At 43.2% G+C, this 19,937-nt stretch overlaps 1 protein-coding gene across 4 annotated transcripts in view; it reads left to right on the plus strand.

Moving 5' to 3' along the window:
- SHANK2 (SH3 and multiple ankyrin repeat domains 2) overlaps positions 1–19,937 on the plus strand; it is an 811,137-nt gene that overhangs the window by 239,508 nt on the left and 551,692 nt on the right. For all 4 annotated transcript variants that reach the window (XM_060263196.1, XM_060263197.1, XM_060263199.1 and 1 more), the window contains one exon: positions 8,829–9,135. In XM_060263196.1, coding sequence (XP_060119179.1) covers positions 8,829–9,135 — 307 coding nt within the window. The remainder of the gene's footprint in view (positions 1–8,828; positions 9,136–19,937) is intronic.

Raw genomic sequence — 19,937 nt, forward strand, 5'->3', positions numbered from 1 at the left:
TGGTCAAAGCTGGTGTACCTAACAGAGCATAAGTGCTCCGGTATCCCATCATTCACGGACTTCCCCTTAGGAAAAGACAATTGGTGAATCAAAGAAAATTCACCAGGCGCCTTTTTAGGCACCACACGCAAAGGTGAGAATCTAAGAGTACAGGAGGATGTGAAAAAGGACCCAGTATCCTTCCCTCAGCCAGCTCTTCTGCAATCTTGTCCCTAACGACTTGCTCCAAGCCCTGAACTGACTTAAGGTTTCCTGACATAAATGGAACTTGAGGACCCTGAAAAGGGATCCTAAACCCAACTTTAAAACCTTCTAACAAATACAAACTATCAACCCTTCGAGGGTACCTCGACAGCCACTGCTCAAGAGGTCCCACCCTTATCGGGCTGGGCCCCTGTCTTAGCTGGAAAGGCTCCTCCGCTCCCGCCAGGCTTCTTTGTATTTTTACACCCACGGGCTCTAGGGCAGTTGTCAAATGAGTGGGAACCACCACACATGGGGCACTCGTGCTTGAACTAGTACGCCTTCCTATTACATACCCCAAAGGATCCAAATTCCCAGCAGAGCATGCGGGGTTGAACCGCCTGCCCTGCTGCACTGCGGGGAGAGCCTGATGAACCAGCAGCGGATGTGGATGACCTACTCACCAAGTGACCACTATCAGAGCGATCACCCAGATTAGGCCTAGCCGGGGACTGCTGATGGATCCAATCCCACTGAAGGGACGGATACAGGGCAGCCCTCATCCTAAATTCCTGGTCATATTGTAACCAGGCTGGTCCACTAAAGGCCGTTTAGCCTTTATAAATTATGTCCAAATACTGGAACAGGGATGCTGCCCGCCATGGCTGCACCCTCGCGATCACCCTGGCATAAATACAGAACCCAGGAAGCCAATTAGACCAGGTCCTGTCCACCTTCTGTTTTTTCAATTTTTCCTTCTCTTTCTCATCCAATTCTTCCTTGTCTTTTTTCTCAACCTCCCGAAAGAGAAGAGAAAAAATATCCCCGTACTCCCCTTTTAATATTTTTTTTCCCTAGTAGCGGGAAGCAAGTGGTCCCCCAGCGGCAAGGCAACCTCCCCAAATGGCAAAGCAGCAAAAGGCACCATCCCATATGTTGAGGGTGGTCCGATAAAGGAACCAGCCACGCCAGGATGCCCTGCGCCTGGGTACACACTAGGAACACCTTGCCTACATGGCCAAGCCCAATTCTGAAACTCGCCCAATGCAGAGGAGGCAGGCGCCCCTGCGCTTGACATGGAAGTGCCCTGTCCGGCTGCCAAAGCAGGCTCCCATGCTCCCCATGGCCAAACCTGCCCAGGACCCACCTGTAAATTATCACCCGACCTACCTCCGAATCCAGCAGGAACCAATGGCAAACCGACCTCCAATGCTCCAGCCGCCATCAAACCCACATCCGGACCGCAAAGGCCAGCATCCCTGCCAGGCACGACTCCACCAGACCTGGCCTCAAGAATAGACAGCCTGATGAGAATACTCGCCTGCTTACCCTTCTTAGATTGCCTCATCTTCCCCACCTGGAGAAATCCTGCCTTTTTCTCTGCGTGCCGAAACGGGCGCCCCCTGACTCTTCCTATCCAGGGAAGCAAACTCTGCTCATGCAGCCTAGCAGCTGTGCTGCAGTCTGCAAGCATAAGATTCCCTTAATAAAACTGCAGGCTCTTCTTCAAAATAGTCTTCCGCAAAATACTCTCATCCGTTCATTTCTTCTGTATTGGTCCCATCTTTTCTTTATTTTTTCCTGTTCAATTAATGTATTTCTATGTTGATTTTTCAACCATGCTTAACCATGCTTTAAATTTCTCTTTGATTTCTTGGACTTTGTGGACAGACCTCTTGTTTTTCCTTTTTTGTTGTTCTTTTCAGTTCGTTTCAACTGGTTATTATAATAGTTTCCTTTGTCAGTACATGCAAGTCGGCGGAATGCTACATTTAGACTTCTGATTCTATTACTGTTACCTTTTATTTCTGCTTCTTATCAAGAGTTTCATCAGTCACCTATTGAGGCTTTTCATTTCTCTTTGCTACAGCAATAGTCTTTGTAACATCTTGATAACATCTCTGGTTTCAACTCACAGTTCTTCTAGTTCCCATTCACTTGAATTTAGTAATGCACATCTGTAGTATACATGGTCTTTAAACTCTTCAGCAATGTTGTTTGAATTGTTGTTGGTTTTTTGCACTATGAATGTTTTGATGATTTATTTCAGCTGTACTCCAGTTTTCAAAATTAACAGTTTAAAGTATGTACCACAATTAGCTCTTGGTGTTGTTTTAAAAGAGAAATTAGAATGTCTCCATATTTTGTTTCCAATTATGTAAGGCATTTTATTTTTTTATTGGCTATTCAGTGATGTTTTGTATATAATCGTCTGTTCAGTTGCCTGGAACATGTTTGCAATTAACAACTTGTTTTCACAGACTTCTGTGAGTCACTCTTCTGCTTCATTTTATTTGTTTCCCACATTTGCATTACAGGCACCTATAACTATCAGCACATCTTGCTTAGGTTTGTGATCAATTTCTTCCTGGAGAATTGCATAAAAGCTTTCCGTTCCTTCAGCATCTGTATCTGGGGGATATTATTGGGTTGGACTCTGCATTATAGCACCTGATTGCTTGTGCTGTATCTTGCCTCCCTATTAAAGCAACACTGCTTCTTCTGTGTTTGTCATTCCCCAAGTAAAACAGTTCATAATTTTCTGACTGAAAATGTCCTAATCTAGTCTATTTTAGTTCAGTCACTCCCTGGACTGCAATGTTTAAACATTTCATTTCTTGTTTTACAGTTTTGAGCTTACATTGATTCATTCTTCTCACATTCACTGTTCCTATTATATGTGTAAAAGAGCTTTGGACTTTCCTTTTGCATTCATTCATGAGAACAAATGAACATCCTTTTGGCTTTAATCCAGTTGCATTGTTAAGAATAGTACTACTCATACTTATCATGCGCTCTTCCCCACTAGCTGATTGAGTGCTATATAACCTGGAAATCCTGTCTTTCAGTACTATATCTTTTTTTTCATTTTGAATTTTGTCGTCATAGGCTTTTCAAAGATATGAAATGATCAGAAGTAGTTTATCATTGCATTCTTCTGCACAGATTTTTCAATCAGTGGTTATAAGAACTTTCTTTGTCCTTCCCTTAATAATCTGCTAGAGTGAAAGTGCAAGAGCAGTCAGTAACCTTTTGATATCTTTATCTAGAAGGGCTTTTAAGATATTTTAACTTACCTTTAAAGTCATGTAAATAATTTTTTATTGTCAGACTTAGAATAATTAAAATTTCAAACCACTGTTCTTGGTGCAAACAACCACTGTTCTTGATGCAAATACTACTGAACAAACTATAAATCCCTAATGTGTCATGTGATACTAAATAGGAATTTCTTATATATAAAGCTCAGGCCTTATTGACTCACTCATTTACTAAAAAAGTATAATTTTCTAAATTACAACAATTAAATTACAACGATTACGAAGATTAAATTTGTTACACATATCCTTATTAATAGAAAAGTATGAAAATACTTGCTTACTCTCTCTTTTGCTCTGATAAACATTGAACTGCATTCTAACAGAAGTGCCCATGGGACAAAATATGGGACTGGATAGAAATTCCTCTTCTCACACTTGAAGCAGCCTCAGTTTGGGTAGGAAAGTATTTAAAGGAAAAGCCAAGAACAGGTCAAGACACATGCTCTTGGAGTTTCCCCTGTATGTAACAATTTGTGGATTGGGGGTTAGAAATTTTCAGTGCCAGCCTGGAATTTTATATTTTATGTGTAAGTAACATAAACTGTGTATGCTAGTAATTAACAAAGTTCTGAGTCTTGCAGCTTTATATTATGCTAACTCAGTGCCTTATAGGATCAGGATCACAATCCTAATAGCAGGACAATCTGAAAAGGGTAAAGGTGTGTTGACACTTGGTAGTTTGGTGTAGTGGTTAAGTGTGCACACTCTTATCTGGGAGAACCGGAGTTGATTCCCCACTGCTCCACTTGCAACTGCTGGAATGGCCTTGGGTAAGCCATAGCTCTCATAGGAGTTGTCCTTGAAAGAGCAGCTGCTGTGAGAGCTCTCTTAGCCCCACCCACCTCACAGGGTGTCTGTTGTTGGAGAAGGAGGTAAAGGAGATTGTAAGCTGCTCTGAGTCTCTGATTCAGGGAGAAGGGTGGGGTATAAATCTTCAGTCTTCTTCTTCTAGTTGCAGTAAGGGTAAGTAGGATTTAACTGCAAGTTGGTCAAAACTGGATGAATCTGCCCCACTTGCCAAATTTAGAATTATTCTTTATTATAGTGGGCCAATCTCAAATTGGTCTGTTTCTATTTATGCAGCAATTTATCATTTTGTTTCCAAATTCTTTAATCAGACATATCTAAACAGTGTTGTGTTGCAATGCTTGGGCTTTTGAAAATATTTTACTTTTGTAACTGGACAATATTTTGTTGTACAAATTGTTTTCAGATGATTAAGCAACAGTAAGTAGAACAAAGTCCTCTACCATGTGTCATTGTGGACAGACAGATGGGAATGCATAGACACAGTGCCCTATGTTAAAGGGGGCCACAGACTTATATAACTTTTCAGCAACATCTGTGGTAAAACTCTAATTCCAAGCAGAGCAGAAAATCCAATATAGTACTTATAAAAGAAACAAGAATCCTTGCTTGTTGGGAAGGCACATGTCATAACAGTGACAACCTGCAAAGTTTATAACTACAGTTCTGAAGAATAGTGAATAAAAGGCCCAGCTACAGCTTCTGGCATCATTGTATTACTCTTCAGGAGAAATCTATATGGGCAGCATCCCCACCCAAAACCAATTATGCAGATTCCTGCAGTACATGTTGCAGGTGGGAAGCAAAATTTCCATAGCTACATATCCAGGGGATAACTAGCCTTTCCCAAGATCAGCCAATTGGTGGCTATAGCTCATGCCCATGGTGAGTCTTGAAGTTAAATCAAGAGGTAGAGTATGTTAAGAAGTGACATGATATGTACTGAAAGGTTAGTTGGTGGAATCAGTGATTTCTTGAGTCCTTGATCTCCTTCACCAACTTCCTGTGCACAAGTTGAAACTTTTCTGGACCCCCTGTTTAACTACAGAGAGGTGTGATAATATTTGATTATTCACATAGCACTTCCATTAAGTTCTGAAAGATTCAAATAGGTTTTCTGAGCAATAAATCAATTAAAACTTGTAAGAGTTGTTTTTTTCAGAATAATATACCATTTAAAATGGATCTTCTGCACTAAATTTTACTGTCTGTAATAAAACTGTGAAATATATTACTTTATAATGAAATACTAACAGCATTTTATTATGTACAAGTTTGTTCTTGTGGAAATGCTGGAGCAAGTGGTCACTTCCTCAAAAGAAAATGGTGGACTCTATGTCATTGTACCCTGCTGAGGTTGCTTCCCTCTTGCTTTAGTCCCCACTGTAGAGAAAGACTGTACTTTTCCTAGGTAGAGGCTGCAGGAAGGGGAGAGAATAGGGAAAGCTGAAGTCAGATCACTTCTCCTACAGAAAACAGCTGCCTTGAAGCACATAAGCTGCCTTGAAACACATACTTGGGCTGTATCAACAGAAGTATAGTGTCCAGATCACATGATGTGATGGTATCGCTTTACTCTGCTCTGGTAAGGCCTCACCTGGAGTATTGTGTTCAGTTTTGGGCACCACATTTTAAGAAGTATATAGACAAGCTGGAATGGGTCCAGAGGAGGGTGACAAAGATGGTGAGGGGTCTGGAGACCAAGTCCTACTAGGAAAGGTTGAAGGAGCTGGGGATGTTTAGCCTGGAGAGGAGGCAACTGAGAGGTGATATTATCACCATCTTCAAGTACTTGAAGGGCTGTCTGTAGGGGCTGTCATATAGAGGATGGTGTGGAATTGTTTTCTGTGGCCCCAGAAGGTAGGGCCAGAACCAGTGGGTTGAAATTAAATCAAAAGAGTTTCCAGTTCAACATTAGGAAGAACTTCCTGACCATTAGAGCGATTCCTCAGTGGAACAGGCTTCCTCAGGAAGTGGTTGGCTCTCCTTCCTTGGAGGTTTTTAAACAGAGGCTAGATGGCCATCTGAAAGCAATGAAGAACCTGTGAATTTAGGGGGAGGCATTTGTGAGTTTCCTGCATTATGCAGGGGGTTGGACTAGATGACCCTGGAGGTGCCTTCCAACTCTATGAGTCTATGATTCTATGGTATACTGTATCACAGCCATGCTAGGCCAAAAAAGACAGATCATATCACTTGCTGATACTAAAAGCTGCAAGCTTGGATGCAACAGAAAAACCGGCAACAATGCAGTGCAGACGAAAGGAATGCTGAGCTTCAGCATTTGCATCATTGTCATCGTGCTATAACGCCACAGCAAATTGATGCTGAGTGCCCAAGGCTGAGGTACTCACTCAGAGCCTTTTTCTAGAGCCTGTTTAGGGTTGCTAGGTCCGACTCAAGAAATATCTGAGGACTTTGGAGGTGAAAAAAGGAGACTTTGGGGATGGAGCCGAGAGCAAGGGTGTGACAAGCTCAATTGAACTCCAAGGGGAGTTCTGGCAATCACATTTAAAGAGACTGTATGCTTTTAAAATGCCTTCCCTCCATTTAGAATAATGAATAGAGGCACCTTCTTTTGAGCCTCATAAAATTGGACCCCCTGGTCCAATAGTTTTAAAACTTGGGGGGCATTTTGAGGAGAGGCACGGATGCTATGCTGAATATTTGGTGCCTTTACTTCAAAAAACAGAACCCCAGATACCCATGGATCAGCTCTCCATTAAATTTTAGGGAAATTGGTCTCCTTTGGGAACAATGGAGTGCCCAACAAACATTTTCCTCCCCCCGCCCCGTGCTTTCTTATTACCTTGAAGCAAGAGAGGGCCTCCAAACCAGGGGATCCCCTGCCTCTACCTGGTAACTGGCAACCCTAAACCTGTTGTATTTATTTCCACAACAGGCCTTATTCCTAGATACTTCATAACTGAGTTAGTTGTCTTTAACCAACAGACTTACAATTAGTGCAATTAGCATTTTTAAAAGAGTGTATTTTCTCTATAATCTAGGGTTTCCAACTCTGGGTTGGAAAATCCCTGGAGATTTCAAGGTAGATCCTGGGCGGGGGGGGGGGACCTCAGCGGGGTACAGAGTCCCAGAGTCCACAGCCACAGGGCCCACTTTCCAAAGCAGCTATTTTCTCTAGGGCAACTGATCTCTGTTGTCTGGAAACCAGTTGTAATCCCAGGAGACCTCCAGGCCTTACCTGGAGATTGGCAATACTACTGTGTTCTTTTTGTGTCACTCTGTTAAAGACAACTGACTTAAAATTTCTGGTCAGCTGCATTTCTATGCTTCTCCTAAGCTTTTCTTTTAGCCAGTCCCCCTTCAACTACAAATCCAATTGTTGCTTGTGTCTCTGGGTGTTTTCGCACTGACCTGAATCGGCAGCGACGTCCCTCTTCAATGGAAACTGGTTTTTGGCGGTTTGTTAGAGTATTTTGCACGCAGCAGAAGAGCTGAAGGAGAGGGACAGGCAAAACACAGGAATTAATAGACAAGAGAAACAGCTGTATTCAAAGGTAGATATATTTACCAGTGATAGTATCCAATATTCAGAGTCATTGCCAGGCCAAGGTCATACACAGTAATCAGTACACACTTCAGTAGATAACAGTATACAGCAGTAAGTATACACAGCACGATCCAAGCACAGTAGCATAGGATCCAACACCAGCAGTGATCGCTGCCACCCAGACTGAGAGCCTCACAGAACCCACAATCCTTACAGGCAGACTGAGCAGGCTCACTGAGCTTCCTTAAGTACACGTACCAATCATGCAAGGTTGCATCAGCTCTGTGAGTCAGCACAAAGCCTAATTACAGGTGAGGTCATCCCACCTTACCTCAGTAACAGGTAACAGCTGGATCATGATGCAGCATGACTCAGCATGACATTGCAGAAACAACATTACTATTACTAAGATGGAGTCAGTCAGCCATTTTAGGACTGAGTTCCAACACGGTTTCTATTTGCGCCGCAAAAGCCACGGGACTTTGCGGCTCTTCCGGGTGCTCCGCAGCAATTGGTGCAAAATCTGGGCAGATCCTGCGCGGTGAAGAGGGACGTCGCTGCCGATTAGGGTCAGTGCGAAAACGCCCCATGTCTCTGAAATATTGAGGGACTCTGATTGGATTTGTCCAGTTGGCACTTTTAACAGACTCTTTTTTGATAGCACTTTTACAGATCTCAGTGTAACATTTCATTACTGCCTTTTTTGTCTCCACCACTGTGCAGGAAAATGTTTCCCTATGGCTCTCACATGTTCAGTATAATGGACAACTGTAAAATAGTGTTAGAATGTAGAAGAAATGAAAAAGAGAAGGGCTTTACCCTTAAAAATCAGCTGCTATTGACCATACCACAAACCATTATATATATGGTATAGGTCAGCAGTAATTTAGCATTTCTTACTCAGAGGTTGCCAGTATTTACTGGCAAAAATTTAGATTTTGGACTCTTACAATGATATGTATAATTATTCAGTTTTTTTAATGATGTGGAATGTTATTAATTCTAGCTTTTAAAAAGTGCTTTTCCATGAAAATTATTTTTAATTTTAATTGCAGTTTAATTATAATTCTTGTTGCTCATCTTGATTAGATAATCTGCCAAGGCAATTTTTTCTTCCTTTCACATATTAAGAATGGGGAAAAGCTGTCTGTAATGTCACATCATATCTAAAATCAGGTATATTTACCATAGAAACATTTTGGTTTTTTTCCCTTCTAATGCAGTGCCATTTAGAGAGACTCCTGCCTATTCAAATAGAAGACGGAGGCCCCAGAGCACCTTGACAGCACCTCGTGTCTTGCTAAGATCCAATAGCGATAACAATCTCAACATCAACATTCCTGACTGGTCAGCTTCCTCTTTAGCTTCTTCACACCGTAGCCTTTCACCTCAGCTACTCCAACAGATGCAGAATAATCCCAATGGAACTGTGAAAACTGTTGGGAGCTATACTTCATCCTCTCGAAGCCGCTCACCATCATTAAACAGACTAGGAGAGGATGCAAAGAGGCAGCAACATCGGCACACCAGGTAATTCTAATATATCTTCTTGAAGCTTATAAAACATATAACAGTAAGAGTATAGTTAGTAGGTCTTGATGTGGATAGCCCAGGCTAGCTTGCTCTCATCAGATCTTGGAAGCTAAGCAGGGTTGGCCTTGGGTAGTACCAAGGAAGACCACCAAGGAATACCAGACTCATGATGTGGAGGCAAGCAATGGCAAACCACCTCTAAATGTCTCTTGTCTTGAAAACCCTATGTCAGCTGTGATTTGATAAGTCAGCTGTGATTTGACAGCAACAACAGCGGTCAGTGGAATGAGCTCCATCACATTCTCTGAGGGTGGACTCTATTTGGCATTATATTCAGCTGAGATCCCTCCCAAAACTCTGCCTTCCCAGCCTCCACCCGCACCCCCAAATTTCTATGTATTTCCCAACCCAGAGCTGGCAATCCTGAAGGCATATAGAACAATAACAAGATGGCAACTGTAAAATCAAGTAACAGTTTTCCAAATAGGTTTCTAGTGGGAAAGCAATTTATTCCTGACAGTGCAGTTGGATATCATTTTAATTGAAAGTTTAGGTTCTAAGATCCTTTATTCCCTAAACCAGAAATGTCTAATCATGCAGCCCGTGGGTCACATCTGGCCCACAGAAAGTTAGTTCCTGCTTCCTTCTTCATTTCTGCTTTTGCGGCATCACAGCTTTCTTTGCCAGACTCTCTCAATCGCACAGGAGAGATAGATAGGCATGCCTCAGTTCTCTGCATTGGTTAAGGCTCCACCCCCTCCCAGAGGGAAGAAGGAATGAGCCAGAGCTTGCTTCCTCACCAGGCTGCCTCAGTCACACAGGAGATAAAGGCAATCCTTTCTTCACTTCCATTGGATGAGGTTCCTCCTCTTCCTCCCCTTTGCTTGGCTGCCTCAATCACACGGGGGAGATACAAAGCATCTCTAAGTACAACACAGTTTTATTCAAGGTATGAGTTTCTGTGTGCCTTGCTACAGTGTATGTGTATATTTTGGGGCTTATGCTATGTGTGTGTTTTGTGGGGCTTGTTATGCTGTGGCTCTCCTGGGTGCAACTGAGTTTGCATCCCATTTATTATTGTATTCATTCCCTCATGATCCAGTCTTTCTCAGTAGGAAAACAATGAGGAATAACAGCAAACAGGTGGATTAGGCTGAGTGTGTGTGTCCAGACCAAGTTCATCCAGCACATTTCCTTTGTAGACTGGGGGTTTTGAACCTAGACTTCCCAGATAGCAGGCTCATACATGGCTGTCTCTATTTTTGCATTGCCTCATAGGAGTTGCAGGTGTTTTTTTCTTTTTAGAAGACTGTAGTTTTGTAGATAAACACATAGTCCTCACTCTGTGTTATGGTGCCTTCACATGTTCTTGGCCAACATGCAAAGCAAGTTATGTACAAAAGCTCATGATGCCCCTGGGTCATAGGCTTAGAGCACTGAGCATGAGATTTCTGTAATGAATGTCAAAAAATCAGGGGTCGTTTTGTAGAAAAATAGGTGGTGGAGCTCATCCAGAGATTGTTATGCAGCTGCACCTACTATTCAATGGACAAGGTGTGAAGGAGGAGGTGGAACTCTCATAAAGGTTCAGGAACTGTGCTCTTGTGAGCTCCCACTGAATCCGAGGCTTGCAATAAATCTAAAGTAGGTTTGCATCTTACAGATATACATCTATACAGCAGGGGTGGCCAACGGTAGCTCTCCAGATGTTTTTGCCTACAACTCCCATCAGCCCCAGCAATTGGCCATGCTTGCTGGGACTGATGGGAGTTGTAGGCAAAAAAACATCTGGAGAGCTACCGTTGGCCACCCCTGCTATACAGCATACTCAAGATTGCTACAGCACAGACATTTTGATGCAGTAATCCAGAGCATGAGGTGTCAGTTATCAGAGACTGTTAAATAAACAAAATATTTCAAGAGTGTTAATGTTTTAAGTCTGTTTTTGTTTTAAGTAAAAAAAAAACTTAATTGTATTTGTTTGTATCCTTTATAATGTTTATATCTCTGCTACCTAGCATTACATTTTATGACACACATGGCCTAATCTGACAAGGTCTCATTTATGGTTCCTCATTCTCTTGGAGAGGAGTGACAAGTAAAGAACCTCAAGGATCTGTCCTGGTGCCTGTTTTGTTCAACATCTTTATCAATGATTTGGATGAAGGAATAGATTGAATGCTTATTAGATTTGCAGATTATACTAAATTGAGAGTGGTTGCTAACACAGTAGAAGACAGAAACAAGATACAGGATGATCTTGACAGGCTGGAAAAATGAGCTGAAACCAATAAAATGAATTTTAACAGGGATAAATGTAAAGTTCTGCATTTAGGTAGGAAAAATCCAATGCATAGTTATAGGATGGGGAGACTTGTCTTGGCAGTAGTATGTGTGAAAAGGATCTAGGGTCTTAGTGGACCATATGCTGAACATGAGTCAACAGTGTGATGTGGTGGCTAAAGAGGCAAATGCAGTTTATGGCAGTATAGTGCCCAGATCACGTGAAGTGATGGTATCGCTTTACTCTGCTCTGGTAAGACCTCACCTGGAGTATTGTGTTCAGTTTTGGGCACCACATTTTAAGAAGGATATAGACAAGCTGGAACGGGTCCAGAGGAGGGTGACGAAGATGGTGAGGGGTCTGGAGACCAAGTCCTATGAAGAAAGGTTGAAGGAGCTGGGGATGTTTAGCCTGGAGAGGAGGTGGCTGAGAGGTGATACGATCATAGAATCATAGAGTTGGAAGGGACCTCCAGGGTCATCTAGTCCAATGCAGGAGACTCACAAACACCTCCCGCTAAGATGATCACCATCTTCAAGTACTTGGAGGGCTGTCATATAGAGGATGGTGGAGAATTGTTTTCTGTGGCCCCAGAAGGTAGGACCAGAACCAGCGGGTTGAAATTACATCAAAAGAGTTTCCGGCTCAACATTAGAAGAACTTCCTGACAGTCAGAGTGGTTCCTCAGTGGAACAGTCTTAATAAGATCATAAGAGCATGAGAGAAGCCATGTTGGATCAGGCCAATAGCCCATCGAGTCCAACACTCTGTGTCACACAGTGGCCAAAAAACCCAGGTGCCATCAGGAGGTCCATTCGTGGAGCCAGGACACTTGTAGTCCTCACACTGTTGCCCCTCCCATGCACTAAGAATACAGAGCATCACTTGCCCCAGACAGAGGGTTCCAACAATACACTGTGGCTAATAGCCACTGATGGACCTCTGCTCCATATTCCCTCTTGAAGCTGGCTATGCCTGTAGCTGCCACCACCTCCTGTGGCAGTGAATTCCATGTGCTTTCTCGGGAGGTGGTGGGCTCTCCTTCCTTGGAGGTTTTTAAACAGAGGCTAGATGGCCATCTGACAGCAATGTGGATCCTGTGGATTTAAGGGGAGGTATTTTTGAATTTTCTGCATTGTGCAGGGGTTGGACTAGATGACTCTGGGGGTCCCTTCGAATTCTATGATTCTATGATTGTGTGTCAGATCCAGCCTTCATAATAAATGAGTTTTACACCCTGACCTAAACATTTGTCATAGGTGGGTCTGTTTGGTATATGGCAGATCTGCTTCACTTACCTCATTTAAATAAATACTCAAGGTGGCATACTAAAGTTTTTTTAAAATACTACATAAAATCTATTTAAACTTGAAGCTTCAGTAATTAGGAGTCAGATATTTAAGAACAATGGGAGCATTTTTTTAAAAAAAGGAAATCCTTCCTAAATTTTTAAAAACTTCCACTGGTACTAGAAAGCCTTCAGTGAAAAAGTTGCCCAAAGTGCAGAGGAGATGGATTTCTGCAGTGGAGTTTTGTTTGAGAATGTCGCCAACCGGAGCTGGCAACCCTGAGGGGAACTGATATCTATAGCTGGGGAATCTGTTGAGGTCTCAGGAGATCTCCACACCCCACCCTAGAAGGAGAGATGGAAGCAGGCAAGGGGGAGAGACTATGGGGGCTTTCAGGAAATGGAAAGAGAAAATAATGGAGGAGGAAGTGAGATACCTCCTGCTTTTGTATATACTAATAGATGAATCAGCCAAATCTGAGGATACTTAAATCTAGTGACGGGAGTTGTGAATGGACAAGGCAGATCTTTGTACAAACTTGGGGGGGGCAGGTTTGCAAAAAACAAAACCTGAAATGTTTAAAAATGTGGGGGGGGGGGTTTAAAAAAACCTCAAAACGATAAAGGTTTAGGAAATAGCTTTAGCTTTAGGAAATGGAAGCTGTCATTGTCTTGCTAGGTAATCATTCTAGGCTTGGTTTTTTGTCAGGGCAGGGGGTAGGGCCCTTTGTGTTTTGACTTTTAAGGGAGGACTCTTTGGGGTCAGGGAGGCTGTTTTGACCTTTAAGGGAGGACTCTTTGGGGTCAGACCAAGCAGCAAACATGGGTTTTATGTCATAAAACCTGACTTCACGACTCAGGACTGGCTACTTGCTGCTGTTCAACAGCAGCCACCCTTACAAAAGCCAGTATGGTGTAGCAGCTGGTAGAGGTGTTGAACTCATTTGCTACAAGGGACAGATCTGAGATAAATGTCACTTGGTTGAGCTAGGCCATATGTGTCAAAAAATGTAATGCCAGGTACTGGAGATACAAACTTTAGAAAGGACTGCAGCTAGTAAACTCTGAGTTGATGTGTCCTCACTGCAAGGTCCCATGGATTGGGGAGGGGGGAGAGAGTGGAAAACCTGCATTGGTGGACTGAAAAGCCAGCATTTCAGCACTGGGCAGATGCCCCCCATGCTGTCTGGTAAGGGGCATATCCCTTCCCTTGCCAACTCCCACTACTAGTGCTGTTAGTCTGGGCTCCAGGGTAAAATCACAAAGCGGCTAGGTGTTGCAAGCTCTCCCCTGCCCCTAAGCCACCATGGAAGGGGACTGGGAAGACAAATTGAACTAGCGTACAAAAGTGGGAGGGGGGGTGATGGCCCAGGCTCAAGGCCACATGCTTGGCAGGACATAGGCCAAGCAAAGCATGATAAATTGGAGGTGCTGCTTCCAGCCAAGGCTGTCAGGCAATCTATGGCGGGGTGATGCTGGCGATTCAAGTCAGAGATCATTGGCAAGCCATGCTGTTCACATGCAGTGGCAGCCACCACAAGCCAAAGGCCACTGGATCATCTGATAGGGACTGGACACTGCATGTGCAAGGCCCCACATATGACAGAGGCCCCAGGCTACTCAGTGACCAATATAGCCGGAGATTGCCCCCTCCCATGAGATGGCAGCTGCTTAAGGATGAAAGCCTCTGGGGTAGGGAGACCCGGTTTGATGGGAGGACAAGGCCCCTAATGTGTGGAAGAAACTGTTGAAGAATGCCTCCCAAGGGCCAAAGCACAGCTGCTGCATGGGGGACCGCAAATATGGTGGCAGCACTGGCCACCAGCAGGTCCCAGCATAGGATCTCCCCTGCATTTTTTATTCAAAAAAGGCAGACATGCAAATGCTGATTCCTGCAGCCATCTGGGACAGCATTCTCAGAGTTGCAGACTGAGTGGAGAGGCATGTGATGTTGCCTTGGAACCCTGAGCTGGCATGAGTGTGGCTGTGATGACTCCCAACTTCCCAGCAATGTTCCCTCCAAGCTGCAGAGTCTTGTGAGCAAAAATTCTACTTTGTGAGCTACTGGCATTAAAATTGTGAGCTACTGCATAAATTAGTGTGCTCTGGGGTCATCCTGTTACAGCCAGAAGGCCAATCTGTTTTAAAAGAAAGGACTTCTGGACGAGTAGGTCAAAGAAGCAAGCGTTTATTGCATGGTTTGCAAAGCATGGAGAGCTTGGGCAGGAACCCCACCTGATCTCTGAAGTCTGTGCCGCAGCACAGCTCAATTTAAGCCACTCCTGACATGCCTAGGCTGGCTCTGCTGACCAGTTAGCCAACAGCCTCACAATCTTTCTGCCCCATCCCATTCAGTCTATCACGCGCGCACCCCATGTTTCCCCCTCCTTCCTTAAGATATACGTGGCGCTTGTATGGCCGTTAGATCTTAAGTTTTGTTTTTCCCCTTCTGGCACACTTTAACTTTAGGTTTCATTTCCCCGTTCTTTAGCGTTGACTGTAAGTCTCGCCCATACCCTTTTGTGGTTAAGCAGCGTTTCCTGTCACGTACACAGTTGGCTTTGTAGTTAAGCTACATTTCCTGTTATGTACAACTAGCCTTCCTATAACAAAATGAGACCCTATTCCCCTACCTTATCAATCCTTCCTGAGCTAAGACAAAAATGTGTGAGCTGGAGGCTAAAAATCTGTGAGCTAGCTCATGATAACTCAGCTTGGAGGGAACACTGCTTACCAGTGAGGCTGCCACTGAAGTGAAGGGATTCTTCTTGACTGTTGCAGATGAAGTTTTTCCATTGTACTGAAACAACAGTTGGAGTGGCTCCGCTCACTTGCCCCATGTAAATAGCCTCCTGTTCCCTCTGATATACCAGTTTTTTGGGGGCCAGATAGGACCCCTGAATGGGCTGGTTCTGGCCCCTGGGCCTTATGTTTGGAATCCTTGAGTTAGAGCATCGGAGTATAGTCTGGGAGACCCAGGTTCAAATCACCACATTTCCATGGAAGCTCACTAGGTAATCTTTGGCCAGTCATATACTTGCATTCTCGCCTCTCATGGGATTATTGTGAGGATAAAAATGAAGAGAATAATGTAAACTTCTTTGGTCCCCACTGTGGAGAAAAGTGAGATATAAATGAAGTAACTAAATAATAAATATAGCTGAAACTGGGAGGCAGATAAAAGTAGGTTGAACAATGGCTGAGAGGGAGATAATGAGGCAGGCAAGGAGGAGAGGATACGAAGTTGCCAAAAAGAGGGAGAGAGAGGGCTATAGGGGAACTGCACAGAGAAGGGGATATAAGGGGAAATGCGGTGCCCCATGCAAGTCCTTGCAGGCTTCCTACCATGCAGGAGGGCTTGGCACAAAGTTTTCCTAGCTAGACGCTGCTAAGGGGGAGGGAAAGCTGAAAATAGGGACAAGTGTAGGTTGCCTGTTGGGTGGAAGGAGAGATGGAAGTAGGGCTGCCACGTTCCCAGGCCTGGCAGGGGTTAAGAACATAAGAGAAGCCATGTTGGATCAGGACAATGGCCCATCCAGTCCAACACTCTGTGTCACACAGTGGCCAATATACACACACACACACACTGTGATTAATAGCCACTGATGGACCTCTGCTCCATATTTTTATCTAACCCCCTCTTGAAGCTGTCTATGCTTGTAGCCGCCACCACCTCCTGTGGCAGTGAATTCCACGTTAGTCACCCTTTGGGTGAAGAAGTACTTCCTTTTATCCGTTTTAACCCGACTGCTCAGCAATTTCATCGAATGCCCACAAGTTCTTGTATTGTGAGAAAGGGAGAAAACTACTTCTTTCTCTTCTTTCTCCATCTTTCTTACATTATCTTGTAAACCTCCATCGTGTCACCCCACAGTTGACGTTTCTCCAAGCTAAAGAGCCCCAAGCATTTTAACCTTTCTTCATAGGGAAAGTGTTCCAACCCTTTAATCATTCTAGTTGCCCTTTTCTGGACTTTTTCCAATGCTATAATATCCTTTTTGAGGTGCGGTGACCAGAATTGCACACAGTATTCCAAATGAGACCGCACCATCGATTTATACAGGGGCATTATGATACTGGCTGATTTGTTTTCAATTCCCTTCCTAATAATTCCCAACATGGCATTGGCCTTTTTTTTTACAATCGCACACTGTCTTGACATTTTCAGTATCTACCACGACCCCAAGATCTCTCTCTTAGTCAGTCTCTGCCAGTTCACACCTCATCAACTTGTATTTGTAGCTGGGATTCTTGGCCCCAATGTGCATTACTTTACACTTGGCCACATTGAACCTCATCTGCCACGTTGACGCCCACTCACCCAGCCTCAACAGATCCCTTTGGAGTGCCTCACAATCCTCTCTGGTTCTCACCACCCAGAACAATTTAGTGTCATCTGCAAACTTGGCCACTTCACTGCTCACTCCCAACTCCAAATCATTTATGAACAAGTTAAAGAGCATGGCTTCTCCTGCCCTGGAGGTTCCCAACCTGCTGGCCCACATTGGGATCCTCACTTGATGTTGCTGGTGCAATGATGTCACTCAGAAGTGACATCATCGTGCCGGTGATGTTGTGCGCTGGCAACTCTAGGAGCGTCCGCGAAAACTGTATGGTTTTTCTGGACGCTCTAGCAATTTGGGAGGAAAACTCTATGGTACTGGAGGTCACATAGGATTTGGTAACCCTAGAGGGAAGCAGGAAAGAGGAGAGGCTATGGGGGTATTCAGGGAAAGAGAAAAAAGTGCAGGAAAGGGAAATGAGATCCCCCCAAGTCTTTGCTGGTCCCCTGCTTCTCTCTTGTAGTTGAAAACCTATCTGGAGCTTGAAAGTTCTAATTTAGTAACCTTTCAGCTCCCTTAGTGACAGCAACTTGCTTCATCAACTACAAATACATTAGAAGAAAGTTAAGAGTCCAGTGGCACTTTCGTTCTTCTTCTTCAGACCAGGGCTCTTTTCTCCTTTTTTTGAGCAGGAATGCACAGGAACGCAGTTCCGGTTGGCTTGGCATCAGGGGGTGTGGCCTAATATGCAAATGAGTTCCTGCTGGACTATTTCTTTTTAAAAAGCCCTGCTTCAGACCAACATGGCTACCCCCTGAAAATATATTGTGACAGTTTGAAACCTTCCTAGTTTTTTACAGAACCCCTGTGCATAAACAAAATAGTAATAATAATATTCTAAAAGTATTACCAACAGTATTCATTTTTCTTCATGGAGAACTAATGTCTCTACAGATGGTATCTAAAACCACTGACAGGGCAACTAGTAGGAGGATACACTTGTATTAGCAGACCAGCATAGATCATCTATCAGTGTGACCAGAGTTAGCGTCTGTGTCACAATCTGGTCAAAAGCCAGGCTGAAAGGGAGGCTTCTGGGGTTGGATCATGGAGAATTGAGCCACTTCTCAAAGAGGAGCGGACCGGAACCTCTGTTCTGGGCAGAGAAGGCGATCCAAACGCATGCTGCCTACTTTTCTCAGTGAGGAAAAAGGCCAAGACATGCTTAAGAGAATTCTGAGGAGATTTACTTTGGCTGACAAGGAGTCCCAGTGGGGTTCCTTTTAGGCTTTGAAGAGTCCCCGGCGAAGAATCGCATTCCAGCGTCTACAGAGGGTCTCCGTGGTCATTAAATTGACTTAAATTCATCACAATTCAAACTTTCTTTGGACTATTCTAATATCTAAATATCTATCTTTGGAAAGAACGGTGTTAAGAAGGATATATTTGGTTGCAAGGTAAGAAGATCTTTATCATTCCAGGACTAAAATCAATCCTACTTGAGATAAGGATTAAGATTTGGACTTAACTACAATATTCTAAAGTTGTGAAGAAGGGAAGGGGGTACCGTAATTTCGGGAGTTTTGGAATTTAAGAAGCAAAGTTAAAAGACGAAAAACAACTTTTGTTTGGAATACTTGCGGTTTCTGCAAAAAACCCCCCATCATCACTGAGTTGCTGAACTGGAAGATGTCACAGGAAGTGGCATCATAAAAGTATCGTGAGATCTCTCAACCATCGAGAACGTGTCTTTGTGGCAAGAAAAGAAGGAAGGAGCCATTGGAAGAAGGGAATTTTTAAACCTCCTGGCCTTCTCTGGGATTTTAAAACCATAGAAAAATTGTGGCGGTCATTAAAGGAAGGTGAAAAAACTTTAAAATTTAAGTAAAAAGAACGGGACTTTAAAAATCAGTGGAGCCGGCAGATATTATGATTATAGGGTGAAACATATTGGATTATATAACTGGAACTAATTTTGGTGGACTTTTGGAGAAAAAAGGAAAAATTTTCAAAAGGGTCAGAAAAATCGCGGATGCCATTTTGAGTAATTTAAAAACTTTAAAAATTAATATCTTGAATTAGGAAGCCCTGAGAACGGCGATTTTGGGCTTACTGAAAAGGGCATCTCCTAATCTACAAGACCCTGTGGTTTAATTTTAATTTGGAGAGACCAACTTGAGAGCCTATTTATGTAATGGGAAGACAGTAATGTCTGAACACAAGCCGGGACCGAAATGGACACGTGCAAGGGCCAGCTCACTTGAGGAAGGGAAAGTGGCTAAAATACAAGAACAACTGATGCTATGAGGCAAGAATAGTCAAAGTGATGAAAGACTTAATAACTGATAAGAAGCAATTAATTAAAGAATTAAAAAAAGATATTGAATCAAGTGCAGAAGTGGTGAAGACAGAAATCAAAAAAAAAATTGAGGATCTCAGAAAGGACTCACAAGTAACATTAAATAAAGTACATGTGGTTGAAAATAAAGTGAAAGATCAAGATTCCATTATTAATAAATTGCAGGAGAAAGTAGTTCTGCAAGACTGTAAGTTAATGGAAAACCAGATACATCTGAGAGGAGTACCTGAAAACGAAGGATCTGATCTAAAGATATATATAATAAGAATCATTGCTGAGTTTTTGGAGGTGGACCCTGATGAATCTAATTATCTTTATGACTATATATATAGGGTCAATTCATTGTATGCCAAGAGAAATAAGTTACCAAGAGATGTGGTAATAAGATTTATATCAAGAGATATGGTGGGAAAGATCTTAAGTAAACAATTTGAAAAAACATTGGAAGTTGATGAAAGCAGAGTAAGAATCATGAAAGAGTTGCCGAGAAAGGTTATAAATGACAGAAGATGGTATAAAAAACTAACTGACAAGCTGCGGGAGAATGAAGTGAGATATAGATGGATACTGCCAGAAGGTCTAAGT

Source organism: Heteronotia binoei, chromosome 21, assembly GCF_032191835.1.
Source record: "Heteronotia binoei isolate CCM8104 ecotype False Entrance Well chromosome 21, APGP_CSIRO_Hbin_v1, whole genome shotgun sequence".
Taxonomy (NCBI): domain Eukaryota; kingdom Metazoa; phylum Chordata; class Lepidosauria; order Squamata; family Gekkonidae; genus Heteronotia; species Heteronotia binoei.